Source organism: Cygnus olor, chromosome 2 (genome assembly GCF_009769625.2).
Source record: "Cygnus olor isolate bCygOlo1 chromosome 2, bCygOlo1.pri.v2, whole genome shotgun sequence".
NCBI classification, from domain to species: Eukaryota; Metazoa; Chordata; class Aves; order Anseriformes; family Anatidae; genus Cygnus; species Cygnus olor.
In genome coordinates this window covers 66,198,119-66,217,747 of record NC_049170.1, presented here as the reverse complement: position 1 = coordinate 66,217,747, position 19,629 = coordinate 66,198,119, and the positions used below count along the sequence as shown (strand labels likewise).

The following is a 19,629-nucleotide window of genomic DNA, read 5'->3' as shown; positions in this document are numbered from 1 at the left end:
ACTGTGAAGTTGGTCTTTGACTCCAGCAAATGCCTGACTGAGTCATATAATTGAATGTAAATGTTCCTTGTTTGTATAAACTTGAGAAGTTCAGGCTTGTACTTATGGGCCAGATAACAGGGTAACTCCACATTGTGCCATGTTAATGTGTAAGAGTAAAGCTCACATCCAAAGCCAATGTCTCTTCTACTCCACACTGTGCTTAGGTCCCAGTGTCAAATCTGTGGTGACAAGCTAAACCATTAATGCTCCCACCTGAAAGATTAACCCAGCCTCCAGTTCAGTTTTCAGAGGCTCTTTACAGCTCTGGCTTTATTTTACTCTTGTTTTATATCTTAACAAATGTTTATCTAAAATATTCGAAGACAGCCTGCTTCTGAAACCCTTTTTTTCCATGTGTGGTGCATAAGTTATGTGTCGACCAACTGCAGCTCATCACCAAGATTCAGTGAATTGGGACATGTAGCTTTACAGATGTCACTCTTTGCTCTGCCGTAACTCTTACCATTCTTCTTTGCTCTAGCATAAATCAGGGCTAGAAGCACTTTGTAGGTGTCAGGGTGAATGCAGAAGGCACAGCCTTATGACGTGTTTTTTTTTTTTTTTTTGTTTACTTTGTTCATTTACTTGCTAATCTGTAAAATGCAGTAATTTGCAGTGGGTTTTCCTGTTAGTGGTTTGAATTAGTCATGATTTACTGTATTAAATTTGTTTTCACATCTGGCACTACTAAGAACACTGTCGTACTATGGCAACTGCTGCTGGAAGTATTTTCTTACCTCTGAAAACCCAAATTTCTGATTCTAGTTCTACAAAATCTCTCAGTCAAAGATTAGTTCTTGGTTAAAATTTAAGGATATTTGGATGAATGATTTAGTAAGAGGGGTGTGAGGTGTCAATTAAAATAACATATGGTGTGGGGGCAAAATCCATTTTATCATGTAGGATATTCAAAGTATACCTGTGGTGTGTTTACATATTGGTAGGTCTAGATATTTTGGTAGCGAACAATACACTTAATTGTTTACTTTTGTAACTTATATAGGTTTCAAGTTATGAGATTTGTAATTTATTATAATGATTTTCCTGTTTTATTAAAATGCAAAATTAAATTCCTATGCAGATATGAAATGTGTGGTGCTTCCAGAGCTGTTTGAGGTCTTACAAAAGCTTCACTTTTCCTTTCAGTGTTTCCTTCACTAGATAAAAGTTATGAATAACTCAGATGAGAGATCTTACCACTGCTTTATATAGTAATGATGGTTTGGCATCTTGACCTTGCAAGAATTGCTTTCATGGGTCTATGTTTTCTTGGCTAGCTTGTTGAATTTTTTTCTGTAGGATGCTTCTATGTATCTGTTCTTTCAAATAGAGACTTCTGTGGTACTAGAGAAAGTGTTTAACTTTAAAATATGTTTGTCACGTGCCGCTCAGCAGCTCATATGATATTGGACCTTCTTTATCATTCAGTTTCCTCAGGCCTTTCAGAAGATGGGATTTTAGCATCTGAAACAGGGATCTGCACAGGGATATTCTGACTTGTGTTCTCTCATATGCCTTTCTTCATGAATGAATTTTATATTACTTTCTGCATAGTTAAAAGCACACAAGGTGGAAAATGCTTCTGTTTAACCTCTCTAGAGTAGATATTTATTTCCCTCCCTGTGGAAGAGTATCTATTTGAACATTCCTTGGCTCAATGTGGCGTTGAACCTGAGCCTTTTTCCAGGTATTACTGTCACACAGATAAGGCAAGTTTTCCCATCTTCTCTGTCTGTCTTTTAAAACAAGATACAAACTGCCATCAGTTCTCTGAAGAAACAGAGGAGGATCTGCTCTTTCTTTCATCTCCCTGCGATCTGTGTAGCTCACTGCATGGCCATTGATTGTGTGATGCTGAGACTGACAGGTGTCATGGGAGAAGACTGTGGCATGCACGGTGCAACCCAGGTGGGTGAATGCATTTCTGCAGTTCTCACTCCCGTGCTAATGCTCAGGAGAGAGGCAGGAATGCAAATGAGCTGTTTGTTTAGTATTCTTCTCCTGTTAGCTCAAGCTTAGAAAGTACAGTGTGAAGACCTGTGTGCTGGTTGTGTTGTGTGCGCATGCTCTCACGTGGGTTTTGGTGGGAAGGTGGAAGAAAGGAAACAGCCCCGTTGAGCAGCCTGCTGTTCTCTGTGCAGGGCTTAGGGTCCCACTGTGCGGGTCAGGCACCCAGCGGGAAGCTCTTGCTGTCTCCTGCTTTGAGCTGTACAAACATCTAAATGTGTTGGACTCTTTGAGACCAGTTGCATGCCCTAACTCCACGTGCTGGCTTTCTCCCTGACCTGTGGTTATTCCCCTGGGACTTGTTGACAGTCCATTACGGTAATGAGCTGCATTTCATGCTTTGCATGGAAAGCATGTGGAAGAGAGGCCAATCATCCGAGGTACAATTGCGTCTCAGCGCATTACTGCTCCAATTTTGTCTTTCTTGCCAAGCTGTCTTCCTTGTTTTGGGAGAAGTAACAGTCTGTCTCTCTCTCAGAATGCTGTCAGACTGATCATCACTACTACACACTCTTTCATAAGACAGGTGCTGCTAACTAGAGAAAATAAGGCTGAACGTTTTTGCCTAAATTCAACATAAAGAGTAGAAGATGAGACTGAAGTGAAATGAGAGTATACAGGAACTAGAAAGCAAATGACAGTGAAATACATGACAAAATATATGCCAGGACAGCTGTGATCTTTCTCAGGTGTAGGGCCACATCTTGGATCAGCCTCTCCTTTAGGAGTTCACTGTTGCCAGTGAGAAGATTATTCTGGTCAATGAATTTGGCTTTTATATCACATTTGAATTCCCACTGGGGTTTATGCTTGTGTATCAGCTGTAGGCTTGGTTCATAGGTATAAAATGACCATGATTTATTATGAAGATTATCTTTTTGTAATGGCATTCATCTTTTCTTTTAATCTGTCAGAAGTAGATGACAGAAATGAAGTCCTCCAATTTAATCTTTGGTCTTCATGCTGTAAAAACAATTCTTTACTATTTAAATAAAGTAGTTTCTAGTTTTTAGAAACAGTTTAATATGCTTTGTTCTGGCTCTTGCCTACAGGTGAGAGATGCCAGTCTTTTTTAAATAAAATGTGATTTTAGTAGCGCTTTTGTACTTCATATTCAGTACTTAAGCTAATATAAGATATGGGAGCAAGAAGAATATGAAACTCCTATTTATTTCCTAAAAAGGTTGATGTGTAGAAACACACAGTGCTAACCTTTGACCTTTAAGATTTACTATTTCCCTTATTATAGTATGTTCCAGTACTCTTAAACAAATTACACACAGTTATAGTGATAACTTGCATTAATAGGGAACACTTCTAGGAGGAAACAAAAGAACTTCATGGTTCTTTTCAAAACCTGCTGCTTTACCCCAATCCCCAGTGAAACAAACCTAACATTGCTCATGGACTTGCAAGCTCTTCAGTCATCTAAATAATCTCATGTAAGATTACTGCAAGGCTGAAAGGAAGATAATTTTTGGCTTGGTTATAAACCAGGAAATATGTGCAGTAAATCTCAGTTAAAATCATTTTGGACATGGAGATAACATCCTCTTTCATGAGATCTTTGTTTTATGTCTGAGTTAAGCTATGGCACACCAGATACAAGTCCTCATGTTGAAGTCAGCTGGACCATACTTAATTTTTCAGCTGAAGAGGTGGCTTTGTATTTCCCATGATTTATTTTCCCATCTCATTATTTCGGGACATTAGTTTGTTTCCAGTGAAAAGGAAAGAATATTCCTAGTGCTGTTTACTGCAGCATCTAGACTCTAATAGAGTCTTAAAAAATCAAATTGGTCAGAAATTTCTTAATTATGCCTCATCTTAGGTTTAATGATGTACTAGCTGTGGTTGAAGTGACTTTGGACAGTAGTGTTCTTTAAATTTTTTCTGGATAAAGTCTGTTTTGCTCAATTGTGTTGAGATAATTCCAAAACCAAGAGCTTCCTTACACTTTCGACACCTGGGGCTTATTTTTGTCAGCAAGTAAAGTGTGTGCCATCATATGCTTTAGATGTTACATTTTGTATGACACTTACATTGTCAGCAAAAGGTTATTATACTACATTTGTTTCAATGTGATTACTTCTTTGGGACATACATTAAGCAAAACTTTTATTATGATTATTTTAAATACGGACTACAGTGAAGGATCTCTGCTGTGTAGAAATGCTTGTCTTCTGTCTTGTACGTGTTAAATGGTCAAATCTTCACCTTTAAGGTTAGAAAAAAATTTTTATGGTTCTAGAAGGCTTCTGCAGAAGCTGATATAATTCCCAACTATAACGACAAGACAGATTGAGCAGGATTACTTAAGTCCCGACAGTCTACTGGTGTCAGGACTCATAAAGATGTGTTGGTTGGTGACAGAGTCAAAGATATAATTGCTAGCATGCTTTTTGTTCTCAATTTTCTACCTGGAAAATACCTGAAGTAGTAAAGTAGCTGAGCAAAGTAGAAAAGCTCTGGTGTTCAGTTTGGTGAACTCTAAAACTGAGAACAGGCGAGGGAAAAGTATTTTATGTGAACACTTCAGTTGCAAGTAGCTGGTTGAATGAGTTTATGAGATTGGCTCCTCCAGTATCACATTTTATTAATGCATAGGAACAACATTTCAAATCAAAAAGGATACTGCATTGTTAAATTGCATGAAATCTCAATGCAAATTTGCTCGTAAGTGGAAAACGTAGGGCATTCTTGTCTGCAGTGCCAGGGTGTTGGAGGGATGTCTTTCAGATGCACACTGTAAGCCCCCTTGAAACATCTCTTCTCCAGGCTGAACAGTCCTAGCACTCCAGCCTCTCCTCACATGGAGGGTGCTCCAGCCCTTCACCGTCTCTGTAGCTATGTGCTGAGTTTGTCCCAGTAAGTCCCTATCTTGCTTGTGCTTGGGAGCCCAGAAATGGACCCCGTGTCCAGCTGTAGCCTTGCTAGTGTGGATTTCTTCACTGCAGCATTAAAGTAAAATAGACATCTCTGTTCTACAATACTCAGTATGACCATTTGCATAATTAACTTTGTAATGTGGCTCTCTGTCATACATAGGATCTGTTGGTACTTAAAAAAAAGGGGTGGAGGGGTTTTGTGGGTTTTTTCTCCCACCCTCATGTAATGCTAATCTTCTGCTGAGACTGCAAGTCCAAGCAGCATAGCTCTCATATGAGTGACTAGGAAATGTATTACTTGTCTTCATTTCTTGTGTTGCTCTTGTCTGTTTTAAAATGCAGAAATGTTGTTTGCACTTCTAGAAAAACATTTTATTTTGGTTTGTCTCTCTTGTTTGTTTAGAAGGGGCTAATTTCAAGAAAGTTTTCAATGTGGAAGTTTTAATTAGATTTAAACCAGACTGTAAGTAGTATTAAGTTTAGAGTATTATACAAACAATACACAATCAAGTATTGTAAGCCTAGGCTTTCTTGTTACAATGTGTTAATTTGTTGAGAAGAAGTTTTCTAGGGAATTATTTATTCACTGTAATTTCTCTGAGAGTGTAACTTTTGCATTCAAACTGATATTTAGTAAAGAAGTATTAATAATGAAGGCAAACATCTGAACAGCCTCATTCAAGTTATTTCAATTAAGGCTAGAATTTATTTTAGGCTGAGAAACTATTTGGTGGGACTTGTTTTCCTGGTAGCTCTTTCTATAGAGAGTTTGCCATTGTATATTTCCATTGCATAATCTGGATCTACTGAAAAAGATATTTGAGCATTGTTTATAAATATTTATATCCTCCTGTGATACTCCTAGATCAGAGGTGATTTGGCAATGTGAAGAAAAATAATTTCCTGGAGGAAACAAAACAAAGCAAAAACCAAGTTTCTTAGAGGTTAATGGAATACTGGAATAAAGACTGAGTCTTCTATGTAAATAAAACACATGAAAATCAGTATGTATAGTGACGGTATAGTATCTGGTGACTCTAAATAGACCTGAGATCAAGTCTTCGCCAACCCATAGAAATCAGAGGTAGAGGGGCTGCACATGTATCCCAGGACTTAGGTGTAAATTTTCCCCATCTAATATATGCTGGCAATCAACAGTGAGAAGTGAATCAAAGAGATGCTAGTCTGTACAGGTAGGCCATAGTTTGTATATCACTTTATTATTTGGAACACTTACTTGATGCTAAGTATTTACCTCTTTGGTACAGTATAAGAACTTTTATTCTTAATTATTACATATATATTGTGAGCTCATACAAAAACTATGAAAACTGTGCTGTTTCTGAAACTGTAACTTAACGTGGAGATGGATACCTTCATAATTGCCCAAATAACTCTATAAATGAAATTGTAGAAATTAATTCTTAGAGCTGAATTTACTGATTTTCAACACAATTAGGTCATGAGAAAATAAATTGGAACAAATTGATGATAATTCATTAATGAAATAAATGGACTAAGCTCTAATTCAAACTTCATAATACCTTCTATTCACACATAACATTGACCACTTTTTTTATCCAGTCGCCTTTCACAGGAAGGGGAAATAATGATACTGTGGTGGTAGGGACATCTAAATCTTTCCAGTAGCTCTGGGAAAAGTGTTTGAAATGTCTATGCTTACTCTTTTTCTATGGTGTTTTAAAATAATTCCTGATCCTTAGCTGGTAGTACAAAACACTTGTGATTGTTATAGAATAATTTGTTCTTGGTTCATGCACAGTCTCAGGGGTTGCATTTTGCAAACAGTTTTGCAAACTGCTGACATAAAATCTTAAGAAATTTCTAAACCTTATTTCAGTTCAGTCATTTTAATGTATGTCTCGTTGAGGGCAATATTACAGTCTTCTCTCAATATTTAATATCACAAATAATAGATCTTTTGCATTTCATTTTAAAATTGAGGGTGATTGCTTTCAACATGGGACTTTAAAAAAAATAGTTCTGCAGTGAATCATTTTCTTCTCTAATATTTATGGCAGAAACTGTGTTGTGGAGATGTACCTGTGATTTTAACACACTCAGGAAAATATCAGTACTTTCAATTTATGTTGCGTTTTGTTGCTGGTTTTGTTTTCAGATATTCCTCATAGTTGTTCACATCCATTGCACAGCATATAATGGGGAGAAAACTGGATCTTTCTGGCTTGACTGATGAAGAAGCTGAGCATGTACTGCAGGTGGTTCAGCGAGATTTCAGCCTTCGTAAGAAAGAAGAAGAAAGGCTGAGGTAAGATTTAAAACATGGTTAGAAATATTAGTTGTTTTGGACCATTACAAACTGTTCTGTGGGGAAGCTGGGAACACAGCTGTTTTGGCCTGTTTTTCTTTTATTCAGATACTTTGTCTATATGCAAACATCTGAAGGTGAAGAAACTCAACCCATCTCTTTCCCCCAAAATAAACAGTAGGATGCTACCCATTATACTGATAACTTAACTTTGCTTTCAGGAATCTAAACACAAAATGATTGCAAGCAGAAACAACCCAGAAGAAAGTAAATGAAACTTATTGCAAGGTAGCTTTTTCAGCCCTGGAACTTCTGTGTGTGACAAGGGGGGCTACTGGCAGAGACATGAATTGGATGCATTACTTTTCCTGTAGTTTCAACAATATTCTTGAATTATCTCTTATTTGTTTAATACCTTCTTTGAACACATCATGGTATTTTATTTTTTTCCCTGGGACAGTCTAAAGTCCCTGTCCATAGTTAGCAAATGCACATTCTCTTATACTACTAATCACAAATATCTGCTTCTTTATTATAGCACCATTCTGAAGTCAGCAGAGCAGGAAGATGACTGAAATCAATATGAAACTAGGTGTATATGTTATGTGCAATGGCGAACTGAGGGGAATCCTGTCTTTGTCACTTATTTTCTGTTATTTTCTGAAACTGCTTGGTACATTAGGAACAAGAGAAGACTTGCAGCATAGGCCTGATTAATTTTCAATGTGCTGTAATAGTTCTTGCTTGGATTGGTAGTGCAAGCTTGCTGCAGGGAAGAAAGACTAGATGAAGAAGGCATTCAGAAGGGTGTTCTTGTCTGTTTTGTCATGGACAGTACTTATTTATTTATTTATTTAAATTTTATTTATTTATTTTTTAGTCCTTCACAGTAAAGCCGAGAGATATTATGGAGACAGGTTAAGGAAAGTGAGTACAGGGGCTTTCTCTTGCCTCATTTGCGTGACTTTTGTTTTTTAATCTTATCGGGAGCAAGCATACAACAGCTAGCAAGCACTGGGCATCTTGCCTATTCTATACAACTAGATCCTCTAGTGAGAGAAGGACAGGGGAGGATGTAAGGCATGCCCACAGAAAGTTAATCAGAAAGCCTTGGTCTTGCTTTGCTAGCAGGAGCTGAAGAGTCAAATAACATGCCACAGGAACTGAAGTTTACCTTTACTCCCAGCAGATGCTTTTAAGGCAGCTGTTTCAGAGCTAGACACCAACGTCTTCTACAGTATTGCAGTTGTTTACATGTTCATTTATTTTTATGTATTCTGTAAACAAAATGATATAATGAACGTGTGGAGACAACTGTATATTTCTGTCTGAGTACTTTCATAGATGTGCTGCTAATCAAATGTGTGACCTTCCTAAAGCATAGGTAGTAGTTCAGAGCCTGGGGTTTGACTTTATACATTTTTGAGAAGAACTGAAGCAATACCCCAACTCCGTGAAAGTTGGGTTTGGGGGGAGTCAAAGGCCTTTCTTGTTTTTTTTTTTTTTGTTTTTTTTTTTTCTTGTTTTGTATTTTATGAATAAAACCTGTGCACACTGAAGTTCTCCTCCCACTAATACAGTAATATAATTTTGTCATCCTTCACATGGGTGCTGTGTAAATACTGAAATGAAATGTAACATATGCAAGAAGACACACTGATCATTTGCATTTTCTGCTGCAAAGCTGAGTTGAGTCTCTACAGTAAGAAATGTTAACAGTGGTTCTCTAGTTTAAATCTTTCTCCTCACTTTGTGTTGGTGTTATCAGACCAGCTCCTGTATATTTTGTGGAGTAAAAATAGTAAGATAACAATAAGATAACTGCATATAGTTAGTGATTAGTGTGGTTGATTTGTCATGCCTTGCTGCTTCCTGTCAGTGCAAGTTTCTTTTTTTTTTTTAATCCCTTGTGGCTCTCAGCCTGATATCAGATCAATAATATTTACTATTCTTTGTTGCTTGTTCACCCATAATCTTTCTATTTTGATTGTGATGGTTTTGTTCTTTGGCAGTAGTGCTATGTTTTTATTTACTTCGATGTTGGTGAATCATCCAGAGTCATTGAGGCTAAAATTACAACACAGTCTTGTAAATAGACAGTCCTGGTTTTCTGTGAATCAGAAGTAGGCAAACCAGGCAGATCTGGCACAATTAGGTAGGTGATCAGTTTGAGTTGCTTGGCATACATGCTCTTTACTGGGTTGTGGTAGTACAGCTTTCTGTACTTCACCTCTATCGTAGAAGCTCTACAGGCTGTCTGTTGGCTACTGGGATACTAATTATTATAATTTGCTTTTAGAGTAAATTTACTGCACATGCAGTAAATGCAGGTTTGTTTTCTCATGGACAATCTATTTTTAATCTTGAATTTCAGACTTCGTGTATTTGAGTGAGCAAAGAGGAAGATTGGACTGTTATGAGGGTTGAACTTTTAATGTTTTGCTCTGTATGATTTCTGTGTCGTGTCTGCAGTTTGCTTTTTGAAAAGAAACAGCACAGGAGCTTATAAGAGCTTATAAAGCCAAATGTTTTTTTGTGAGATAGGCCTCTTTACACAAACAGTTGTGTAAAAGAGATTGAATGCACTGGCAGTAAATGGAAACAAATAAAAGGCAACAATCTTCCAGATCATCCAGGTGCACTATAGTCTCCTCCACTGTGGGCAAAATATATTCCCACATTGGTTTTGTTTTTACGGTACTGTTATATTTATCAATGTGCTAGTCCATTTGTTTCAGGTCAGGACTGCTGTGAAGTAAGAATGTTTTAAAAAGTAAAATAATAATTTACAAGAAAAAGTGATGGATTTTCTTACTGCTTGGAGCTGTTCCTAACTTGTTATGTTTTGTCCATGTGGACAGATTGAAGGATAGGTGCTGCGCTGATACTGAGTTTACTATTCAGAAGAGACTACAGTAGAGACTACAGTAGGCTTCAGCATATGCACAGTATGTGTCATGGGTCTTGTAGTGGATAAAATATTATACTCCTCCTAACCTCTGTTAATAGAAATATTGTCCATGAGTCATATCAAACAGGCAAAATACCAAGTCTGACATTTGGGTAGCTATCTGTTGATTTTGCTTATCAGTTCTTGTTCCTTCTTCCTGTGGCAGATGTATCAAATACCTGAATAAAAACAAAACAAAGCTATCCTTCTTCCCTCCTCCCCTCCAGTCCAAACAAAGCCATTTTAAAGCTGTTTTCCTGGGGAAAAGGGAGTAGGAGATTGGTCTTGTCTTCTCCACAGGCTTCAGAGTTCCAGCAAGTGAACTGCTGATCAATACCTCTTGTCAGAAGGGATTTCCTAAGGTCAGTCTGCCTGCCCTTCGCTTCAGTAAACAGCATGGGCAGAGCGCAAAGAGCATTCCCCTCCAGAATTCTGATATTTGTAGCAGGTAGGCACAGTTCTGCTTCCTGTGCCTGCTCATTAACTCCTCAAGGGATCTGGTGAAGGAGGCTGTAACACCACTTCATATCTGTTTCTTCCCGTTAGCTCCGAGAGCAAGGCCCCATGCAGTGCTAAGGAAAATGGTTAGCACTTATTTATGGGCTGTCCTGACAAATGCGTTCTCTACCTATGGTAAAAAAAGCTTGGAACAATTTACTCCTTTGAGGAAGGATGATCTTTGCTATTCTCAAGTTAACACAGCTGCACACTTCTCCAATGCAAGGCTGTGCTGAGCTGTCATAAGCTTAGCACTCATCTGCCTAAATTTATTTTTGAGCACAATGAATGATGATTCATCAGAATTGTAGCTGCAACTTAATATGTTATTTTGCTACTGCTTTGGCTATTAAGACAAAATTAAATATATCTAGGGCAGTACCACTGTTTCATGGAGGTAAAGGTTCATTAACAAGATTAAGAGCAAGACAACTTTATTTATAAATTATCACTATATTTGCTACATAATGTTCCAAAATGCAAAGAAACCTTTTTCTGAGGTAATGCAGGCTGTCAGAGTTAAAGTCGTCATTAACTTCATCTGTTTACTAGATGCTTTATACTGTTATTTTGTAGCCCTCTCTAAACAGTGATACTTAATGTTTTAACAGAAGTCCCTTAACAGTATTCTTGGGTCAGGATAAGTTGCTTATCAAAAATAGTTGGATTAATATATAAAATACCTGGATTATATATATTATATATATTAATATATATATAATATAATATATACTACCTGAATATATAAAACCTGGATTAATTCTGAATAAAAGCCAGAGGTTGCTTTGGCTGCAAAGTCAGTAAGGATGAGCTTTAAAATGCATTTAGAAACTGGTACTTGTCATTAATTTCAAGAAACATTGATCCCAGTGTGCTGCTTGCAGTCAAATTATGCTGTATTTGAAATTATGCAAAGAAGTAGGTATCTCAACAGTGATACAACATGGCTGTTCACATGCAGTGCAGTGGTGTTGAGTTGGGATTCTGCAGCTTTTCTTTCTGTGGTTTGCCCCCAGCTCCCTGCTCTAACAGCTGATGGTCCTAGTTCAAAGAGCGGGTTGGTTCCGCTGGCTCAGCAATGGTCCCTGCTCCACCTATGAGCAGAGAATGTGACTGCAGCTGACTGTGGGGTAGGACCTAGCCTGTGCTTTACTGAAGAGAAATCAGGGCTCTGGAAAGAGTCTAGAATTAATAGCAAAGAGCTTTTAGTTGCTGAAGGTATAGGTTTAGGTCCATATTTATGTAGCCTAATTAAGAATTAAATACCACTGTATTTCCAAAAAGAACAGCTTATGCTTAGGTATATCTAAAAGCAGCTTTGCACCGCTCACTTGGACATACTCACTTGTGCTCTCCATTGCTCTTGACTGTAGTGGCAACCCACAATGTCTGTTCTTGTTATTTGAATGCTGTTTGGGTGCTCTAGGGAACATGTGGCCAGAACTGCTCAACAAGCTATTTGGCAAATACAGGACCTCATTCCCCAAACTGTCTTTCTTGAATTTTGTGCCAAGTGTTTTAATACAGACAATTCCAGATGGGAATTTTGTCTTCTGTTTTAATTGTGTTTACAAATGCAGCCTTGGCTGAGAGGAAATGTTGGTGAACAAAGGGTGAATAATATGAGATGATCTTTATGAAATGGTGCAAAAAGGAAGAAGCCTAATTTAGTGAATTTAGAGATGCTTGTTCAATCTGTGTCAAATTTGAATGGTCTGTTGGCATGCATTTAATAAAAGAGTTTTTGCAGAGAGTTTATAAAATTTATTGCAAGCTTTTTGTGATAATTTGGTCATCGTCACAGGTTATGACTCGTCAAATTAACGGCCATAGTTTAGCTAAAAGGAGTGAGCATGCCTAGTGGTAATGAATGGCAATAATGTAAAACCAATATTTAATCTTTGATATCTTCTGTATGAGGAGTCTAAGCTGTTAAATGTGACTTAACATTAGGATTAATCTTCTCACCATAGTAGCCCTGCACTGGCAGCTAGGGATGTTCTCTTGAGTATCGAGTAATGTCTGTACAATCTAATCATGGTGAAAATAGTTGTTGAAAATATATATTAAGTGTCTTTTGCAGAGAAAGTGTTTCAGCTTTTTTTCTGAAGAAACAAGATGATTAATCTTTTTAAATATGCTACTTGGTTTTAATTTATTGGAAACTTCTTTACTAGAGCTTATTGTTAGTTCATGGGAAAAATGTACAAATGTTCATGAGTTAGTATAGGGAATCTGATGAGGGAAGAGGTTGTTGAAGAAGTCACAGAATCAGTGTTAAAGGTTTTAAGGATGGTGTCCTGGTTTCAGTTAGGACAGAGTTAATTTTCCTCCTAGTAGCTGGCAGGGTGCTATGTTTTGGATTAGGATGAGAAGAGCGCTGATAACATGCTGATGTTTAATTGTTGTAGAGCAGTGCTTACACCAAGCCAAGGACTTTTCAGCTTCTCTCTCTGTCCTGCTAGCGAAGCAGGCTAGGGATGCAGCAGGAGCTGGGAGGGGACAGACCCAGGACAGCTGACCCAAACTGGCCAAAGGGGTATTCCATACCATCTGACGTCATGCTGAACAATATATAGGGGTGGCTAGCTGGGGTGGAGGGGGGCCGGCTGCTTGGGGATAGGCTGGGCATCGGTCAACGGGTGGTGAGCAATTGCATTGTGCATCACTTATTTCGTACACATTATTATTATTAATACTATTATTATTATTATTGTTGTTATTATTTTCCTGTCTTAATAAACTGTCTTATCTCAACTCAGAGGCTTCACTTTCCCGTTTCTCTCCCCATCCCGGAGAGGAGGGGGGAGGGTGAGCGAGTGTGTGTGGTGTTTGGCTGCCAGCCGGGCTAAACCACAACAGATGGGTTATTCAAAGCTCTATCTGAATACCATCAGTTTCTAGATCCCACTTTGGGCATGAAGATGAACCTTCTGGACCTCTTGAGTTCTGTCTCCCATTGTTCCCTGAACTCCGAGCTTTTGATCCCATGGAGGTCTTTAAAAGACATTTAGATTTAGAGCTTAGTGATACGGTTTAGTGGAGGACTTGTTAATGTTAGGTCAGAGGTTGGACTCAGTGATGTGGGAGGTCTCTTCCAACTTAGATGATTCTGTGATCCTTTAGAGGTTACCTGGATCTGGGCAAACATCATGTTGAAAGTTGAGCTTGTCTGCTGTGTGTCTGTCATCTTTTTATCTGTACTGGAACAAATGCTAATATGTGAACCAAAAATGATAATTTTCTAGTCTCACATTGGCACTGCTGGGTGGATAATTTTCCTAAGAGAGGGAAAAGCCCATCTTCTAGCATGTAGTCACTGGAACATTCAACCTTTTGGTAAAGAAAACTTGTTTTCTTAGTGGAAAGATGGAAAGGTTGGATGACCTCATGGACACTAAATGAAACGGAGTGCTGGAGAATAAGTTTTCCTGTGAGATGCCTGATTTTTTTTTTTTTGAGCAAGCAGGGAGGTTATTAGAGAGATGCACCAAATATCTTGATTAGTGTATGTGTTGGGCTATCTAAAGTAATGAGTAAGGTTTTATGAAAAAATAAGTAGCTTATACAGAATCTGATGTTCCTGAAGATGAAAACTGAAAACAATAATGCCTGCAAAGGTGACCTTCTGGGAATCGGTTGTTACAGTGCTGGGGAGAATGTTGAAGAGCACATGTGTCAGGTCCCAGGCAGCTGAATTTCAGGGCTTTTCTCCAGAGGAGGAAGTTCTGGACAAGGCATCTGCACTTTGGAAGGGTGATTAGATCCAAAGCTGGAAAAGCCAAATAAATACTGTGGAGGGGATCCAGCTACTGGATCCTCTTAACTTCATGGGCTTGTTTTTATGACATCTAATAGCTGTTACTGTAGTGCATGAAATAAAATAGAGATTGCTGCTGCAATTATAGAAGTGATTAAAAGGCCTATATCTGGTGTAAAGCATCAAGGTTCAGTGGATACATTGTATGAAACCTATTTTTTTGAAGGAGTGTTTTTATCTAGTTCAGGGATAAAACCTGGATTAAAAAAAAAAAAAAGCTTTATGGGTCAAAGTCTTGTTCAACTTACAGTATTTATTTACACAGGTCTACTTTATTTGTTGGTTTCTCTATTCAGGTGTTACTATGGTAATAAAACTTTCAGTATTTACTTAAGTTACAGTAAAATATAAATAAACATGAAAACAAGTGATACATATTGTAACTGATGGCTTACTCTCCTTACTAGAATTCCTGATACATAAATGCTCAAAATACATTTCCGTAAAATGTTCACCAACTTTCAAGCAGTAAGTTACCAAGTCAGTTGTGGAAGAAGTGGTATATTTAAATGCATTTTTTTGATGCTAGAAGGGACTTTTTTTTTTTATCTATAGCCACATGTTGTAGACCTGTCCTGTGGCACATTAATCTGTTTATGGATCTGTCTGAAGCTGTATGGCTTCCTATCTTAAAATACTTGCCTTTGGTTTTCAAGAAAATCAGAAAGTGCTCATCATTATGAAGTTTGTCAATTTGAAATATTTATGAAACCGTCATATCTGGAAAAGTAAAAGACTTCCCTCCACCTACAAAACAGTAACCATTCTTAAAAAGTACTTCAATATTTTAGAGATAATATATTTAAGGAAGTAATATTGGCCTTAAACTGTATTCACTGTATGTTTCAGTTCAGAGGAACTACTGTGGTGAATCAAGGGACAATCATTGCCTTCGTTAACTCTTATTTTTTGCAACAATTTGAATTTCTACTATTTTGGGATAAGACTCAAGAATCTCTGGTCTGTTGTTCATAGAAAAGCCCTGGTCTTTTCTTGTGGCCAGTTCTTCTGCCCTTGGTTGAGAGCAGAACCAAGAACATGTGTAAGTAGTCGCCCAGGGAGATGTCAGAGTGGAAGAGATGTGATGTTGAGTTGCTTTCATGCACTCAAATCAGAGTGGAGCTGTCTCCTATTGACAGTGGTTTTAGCTGTGAAAAGATGAATTTTGAATACTCCTTAACATATCCTTTCCAAAGCCTATGAGGAAATGAAAGCCTGTCAGAATATGCATGGCAAATAAATGAGTAGGGTGTAGAAGAAACACCTAAAGAAGGTAAAATCACTGTATTAGAATGAGCAAAACAAGTGATTTATGTCACTGTTCACTGTGCTGAAGATTAGGGAGAGTGTGACAGGATCTTCCCCAAGCTATTGAATCACTGGAGGTGAAAGTGAATTTTAACAAATTTGACATGGTAACTTTGTTTTTGCCTAACACTTCATCCTTCAAGTTCTTTACAACTTTTAGTTGTCATACGCAGCTTCTTAAAGCTCTGCGTTAGAAATGAGCTTTGGAATGAATGGGACACCAGTTCTTAGAAACCTGTCCTGACCCTAGGAACCTATGTCATGAGAAGTTCATGGAAAGACAGCTGCTTTGGAAATTAAAGTTTGATAGAACTTCTGCTTGATTCTTCACCATTCTACCACATTTCAAAGTGAACTGTTACAAACTGCGATCTGCTTGCTTTCCAGAAATCTCACAACATTTAGCTATGGGGAAGCTCAATTTTTATTGTTTGTAAGCATGTTCTGTGTTTATGTGAGTTCAAAGGACTGCCAGACAACTTTGGGAAGAGTACAGAGCTGACTGAAGTAAGGGGTATATTAAAGGGAGACTTTTTAAAATTATTTTTCTTTTTACAAATGGCAAAATTCTCAGCATTCTTCTTTCTAAACGAAATTGGTGAATATTTTTGCCTAAATGAAAAATGGGGTATACATGTGTGGGAAAATTACAAATGTCAAAACACTTTAATGCTTTCAAAATGTTGTTTCAGAAATGTCTTTGGAGATGCTTTGTTACTGTAGGTACATTTGTTGGTTGAACACGTGAAATAAAATGTATTGGCTTTTGATACCTTTGTGAAATTATTTTTTAAAATAGCATAAACTAACACTTCGATCTTCGCACTTCTAATATTTTAGACATGCAAACATCAGCTGTTGTATCAGTTGAGGATGGTATGAAAATTAATGTCACAATACATTGTTGTAATGGGTACTACCTGAGTATATGTTTCTACCCCATGATAAATGTGAGGTAATTGTAATTTACCCTTGAGGGATGAGGTAAGGAGCTTCTTGTTTACTTTGGGGTAGGAGTATGCATATGGGCAGTTACAATAGATTAATACTTCTCATTGTAATTGAACTTAGGGTAATTTGTTAATATACTGTTAATCGTATTTGCAGATGGTGCGTAACCACAGAGGTGGTAACCTCTGTGTCTGAGGCTACAAAAAGTCTTTGAACTGCACATCAAATAAGATTGTGAAACAGCCTGTTCCTTTATATTTGACTGGAATTAATTATTACTGGTCAATATTTGCTTATGTCTCTCTGTCTTTATTACTTTAATTCTTTGATTCTCCTGTTAGCTGTGACTTATCTGCTTTCAGGAAAACTTTGTGAACTCAAACGTGCTTTGTTTCTCTGTTTCCCTTTATGGTACTTACTTAAATTTAAAATACTAAAATAGTCTTACTATATTTACTCTTGACTACTATACAAATTCAGTGAAGAAAAATATATAAATCTCTATACAGATAAAAGCAAAAAAATCTGTCAAATCAAAAGAACATAGCAGAGAAGTTTGTTAGGGTGGCAGAGATTTAAACAAACTTTCTGCTGTTTAGAAACACTTTGAGTGAGATGGAACAACAATCTCTATCACTTGGCTTCTGTAACATTGTCAATGATGTTTGCTGATGAAATGCCGATGGCATGTTCTCTTCTCCCCTGCACACCTGTTAGTTTTCATCAATATATCAAGACTTCTGGGTTTTGCTCTGAGCATAACACTAGAAAGCATGGGACCATTGCATATCAATAGAATGCCTGTTCATTAACAGGAGGGTAGTTCTGTACTATTGCCACTGTCATAGTTTTTATGGTTTTGAATCTGCAGGAAGTGATGAGTTTCTTGTTTCTGATCTCCCTCTTTTTTTCTTACTTTTTTTTTTTAATTATTATTATAAAAAAAAGTGTGCTTTGAGAAGGAATTTTGAAAATATGTTTAATTTTAAGGTCTTTGTAACTGCATCTAGGCTGTCAAGCATCCTGGAGGGAAACCTGTGGCTATCTTTCTTGGTCACACAGAAGAATGAAACTGCCTTTGGAATTAATGTCGCTTCATTTGATAGGAAGATGTTAGCTGTGATTATACATCTTGAAAACTTCATTTTAATGGGTTATGAACTAATAGGAAAACAGAGGAATACTTCTATGACAGATGCACAGTATCTCGTTAGATAGGAGGCTGTAATCTAAATGATACTGTCACTAGTGAAGAAATCTATTTCAAGCTGTAAGATATCATTTGAAGTTTCTATATGCCTCAAATATTTTATGTTGCTTTATGACTATTCTGCTATTACAGGTAGAGGCACTTAGTCTGAGTAGAATGTAAGTTTACATTTCAAGTATAGTTAATTAGTCATCTAGATGAAGACAAATTTCATTTTACCATTAGTTAAAATTACTGTGAACTTATCATAGTTTTCGCTTTCATGTTTTACCCATTCCTGCTCTTGAAAACAGTTCTTTAATGATGACGTAAAACCTAGTTACCCAGTGAACAGCTTTGTTCTGTGATAGATGGTTAAGTCTGTGTGAAAGCAAGAGTGGATTTAAGTTCAAAATGGAACTCTTAAGCAGTTTAGATATCAGTCTAGAGCTAGTGGATTGTCTGTGCCTTAGCAGGCACAGTACAGTAGCCTAATGGTTGTTTTTCCTTCCCCTATCTGGACTTTCATTTCTTTTGCCATTTAAAATTCATTGCTATTTTTATATGTACTCTTCTATAATCGCACAACAACACTGTCAAGTGCCCTTCAGAGTGCTAGAAAGGTAAGAAGGTGGAAGAGGACTGACAGCCTTGGAATTAAGAGATTTATAGCAAGTCAAACAATGCACCTTGTTGTTTGTGTGAACATGGGCTTGACTTTGCATCTTTGGAGAGTTAAAACTTGAAATTTGAAAAACTACTTTAGAGTCTCTCAAGTGGCTCACTTTCAGACATACTATGCATTTAGATTGAATTAACATTAGTACACTTAAAATAGTGTAAATACAGTCTTTTGGATGGCACATCGGTCAGCCAGCTGTAAACAGGTTTTCCTGGCTTAGAGTAATACTAGTAGTCTGTAAGTACTGCTGGAAAGTGATACTTCTAATGTTTTGTATTGGGTCTAAGAAGGAACAATATTTAAATTCTTCACATTTTCAGAACACTTTATTAAGTTGCAGACTGTTAGTTTTATTTTGTTGTGTTCAGAATAAAATAAAGTATGGAAAGACGTATTTTTTCTTTCAAAAAAAAAAAAACAAACGAAAAAAACACTATTCTAGTCCTTAGCACAGTCCATGAGGCTCTAAGAGTGTTCACCTGGTCAGCATTCTCTCAAATTTCATTTGTCTTTAATCAATTGAGGAAGCAGCTCAGCACTCTAAAGACTTTCTGCCCTTTGGTTATGTAAAAACACGCAGAAGCTTATTTAATCAATTTAGGACTCAGTTTCATAAGAGAAGACAGCAACTGTATCATCATCTGAAAAGAGAAATTCACTTTGTTTACTTTTGGGGGAGTGCTTTATTTTGATCTACCTGTCCCTGATCAAGTTGATAGCCTTGGCACTTTGTATGACATGTATGTTGCTTGAAAATTCTCCCCACCCCCAGTATGATATATCTGTGTTAAGTAAGGTGTGCCTCAGAGGCAGTACTGACCTCTACTGGGAATGACAATTGAAGCTGTTGGGGTTCAGCAGTTGTGTTGTCTTGCAGTAGACCACTGAGCAACAACAGCCCAACAACACCCACCTTTGAATAAATCAGCAGACAGGGCAGTGTTGCAGGAGGAGAATGTGACTGTCTGATATCATCCCTTTCAGCAGAAATGATGATCTTGGTA

The 19,629-nt window shown here is 37.3% G+C and overlaps 1 protein-coding gene across 5 annotated transcripts in view; it reads left to right on the top strand.

The window, feature by feature from the left end:
• Positions 1-19,629, top strand: part of LOC121064776 (myosin VIIA and Rab interacting protein) — a 232,239-nt gene that overhangs the window by 5,359 nt on the left and 207,251 nt on the right. For all 5 annotated transcript variants that reach the window (XM_040546842.1, XM_040546843.1, XM_040546839.1 and 2 more), the window contains exon 2: positions 7,078-7,227. In XM_040546842.1, coding sequence (XP_040402776.1) covers positions 7,118-7,227 — 110 coding nt within the window. In that variant the 5' untranslated portion in view covers positions 7,078-7,117. The remainder of the gene's footprint in view (positions 1-7,077; positions 7,228-19,629) is intronic.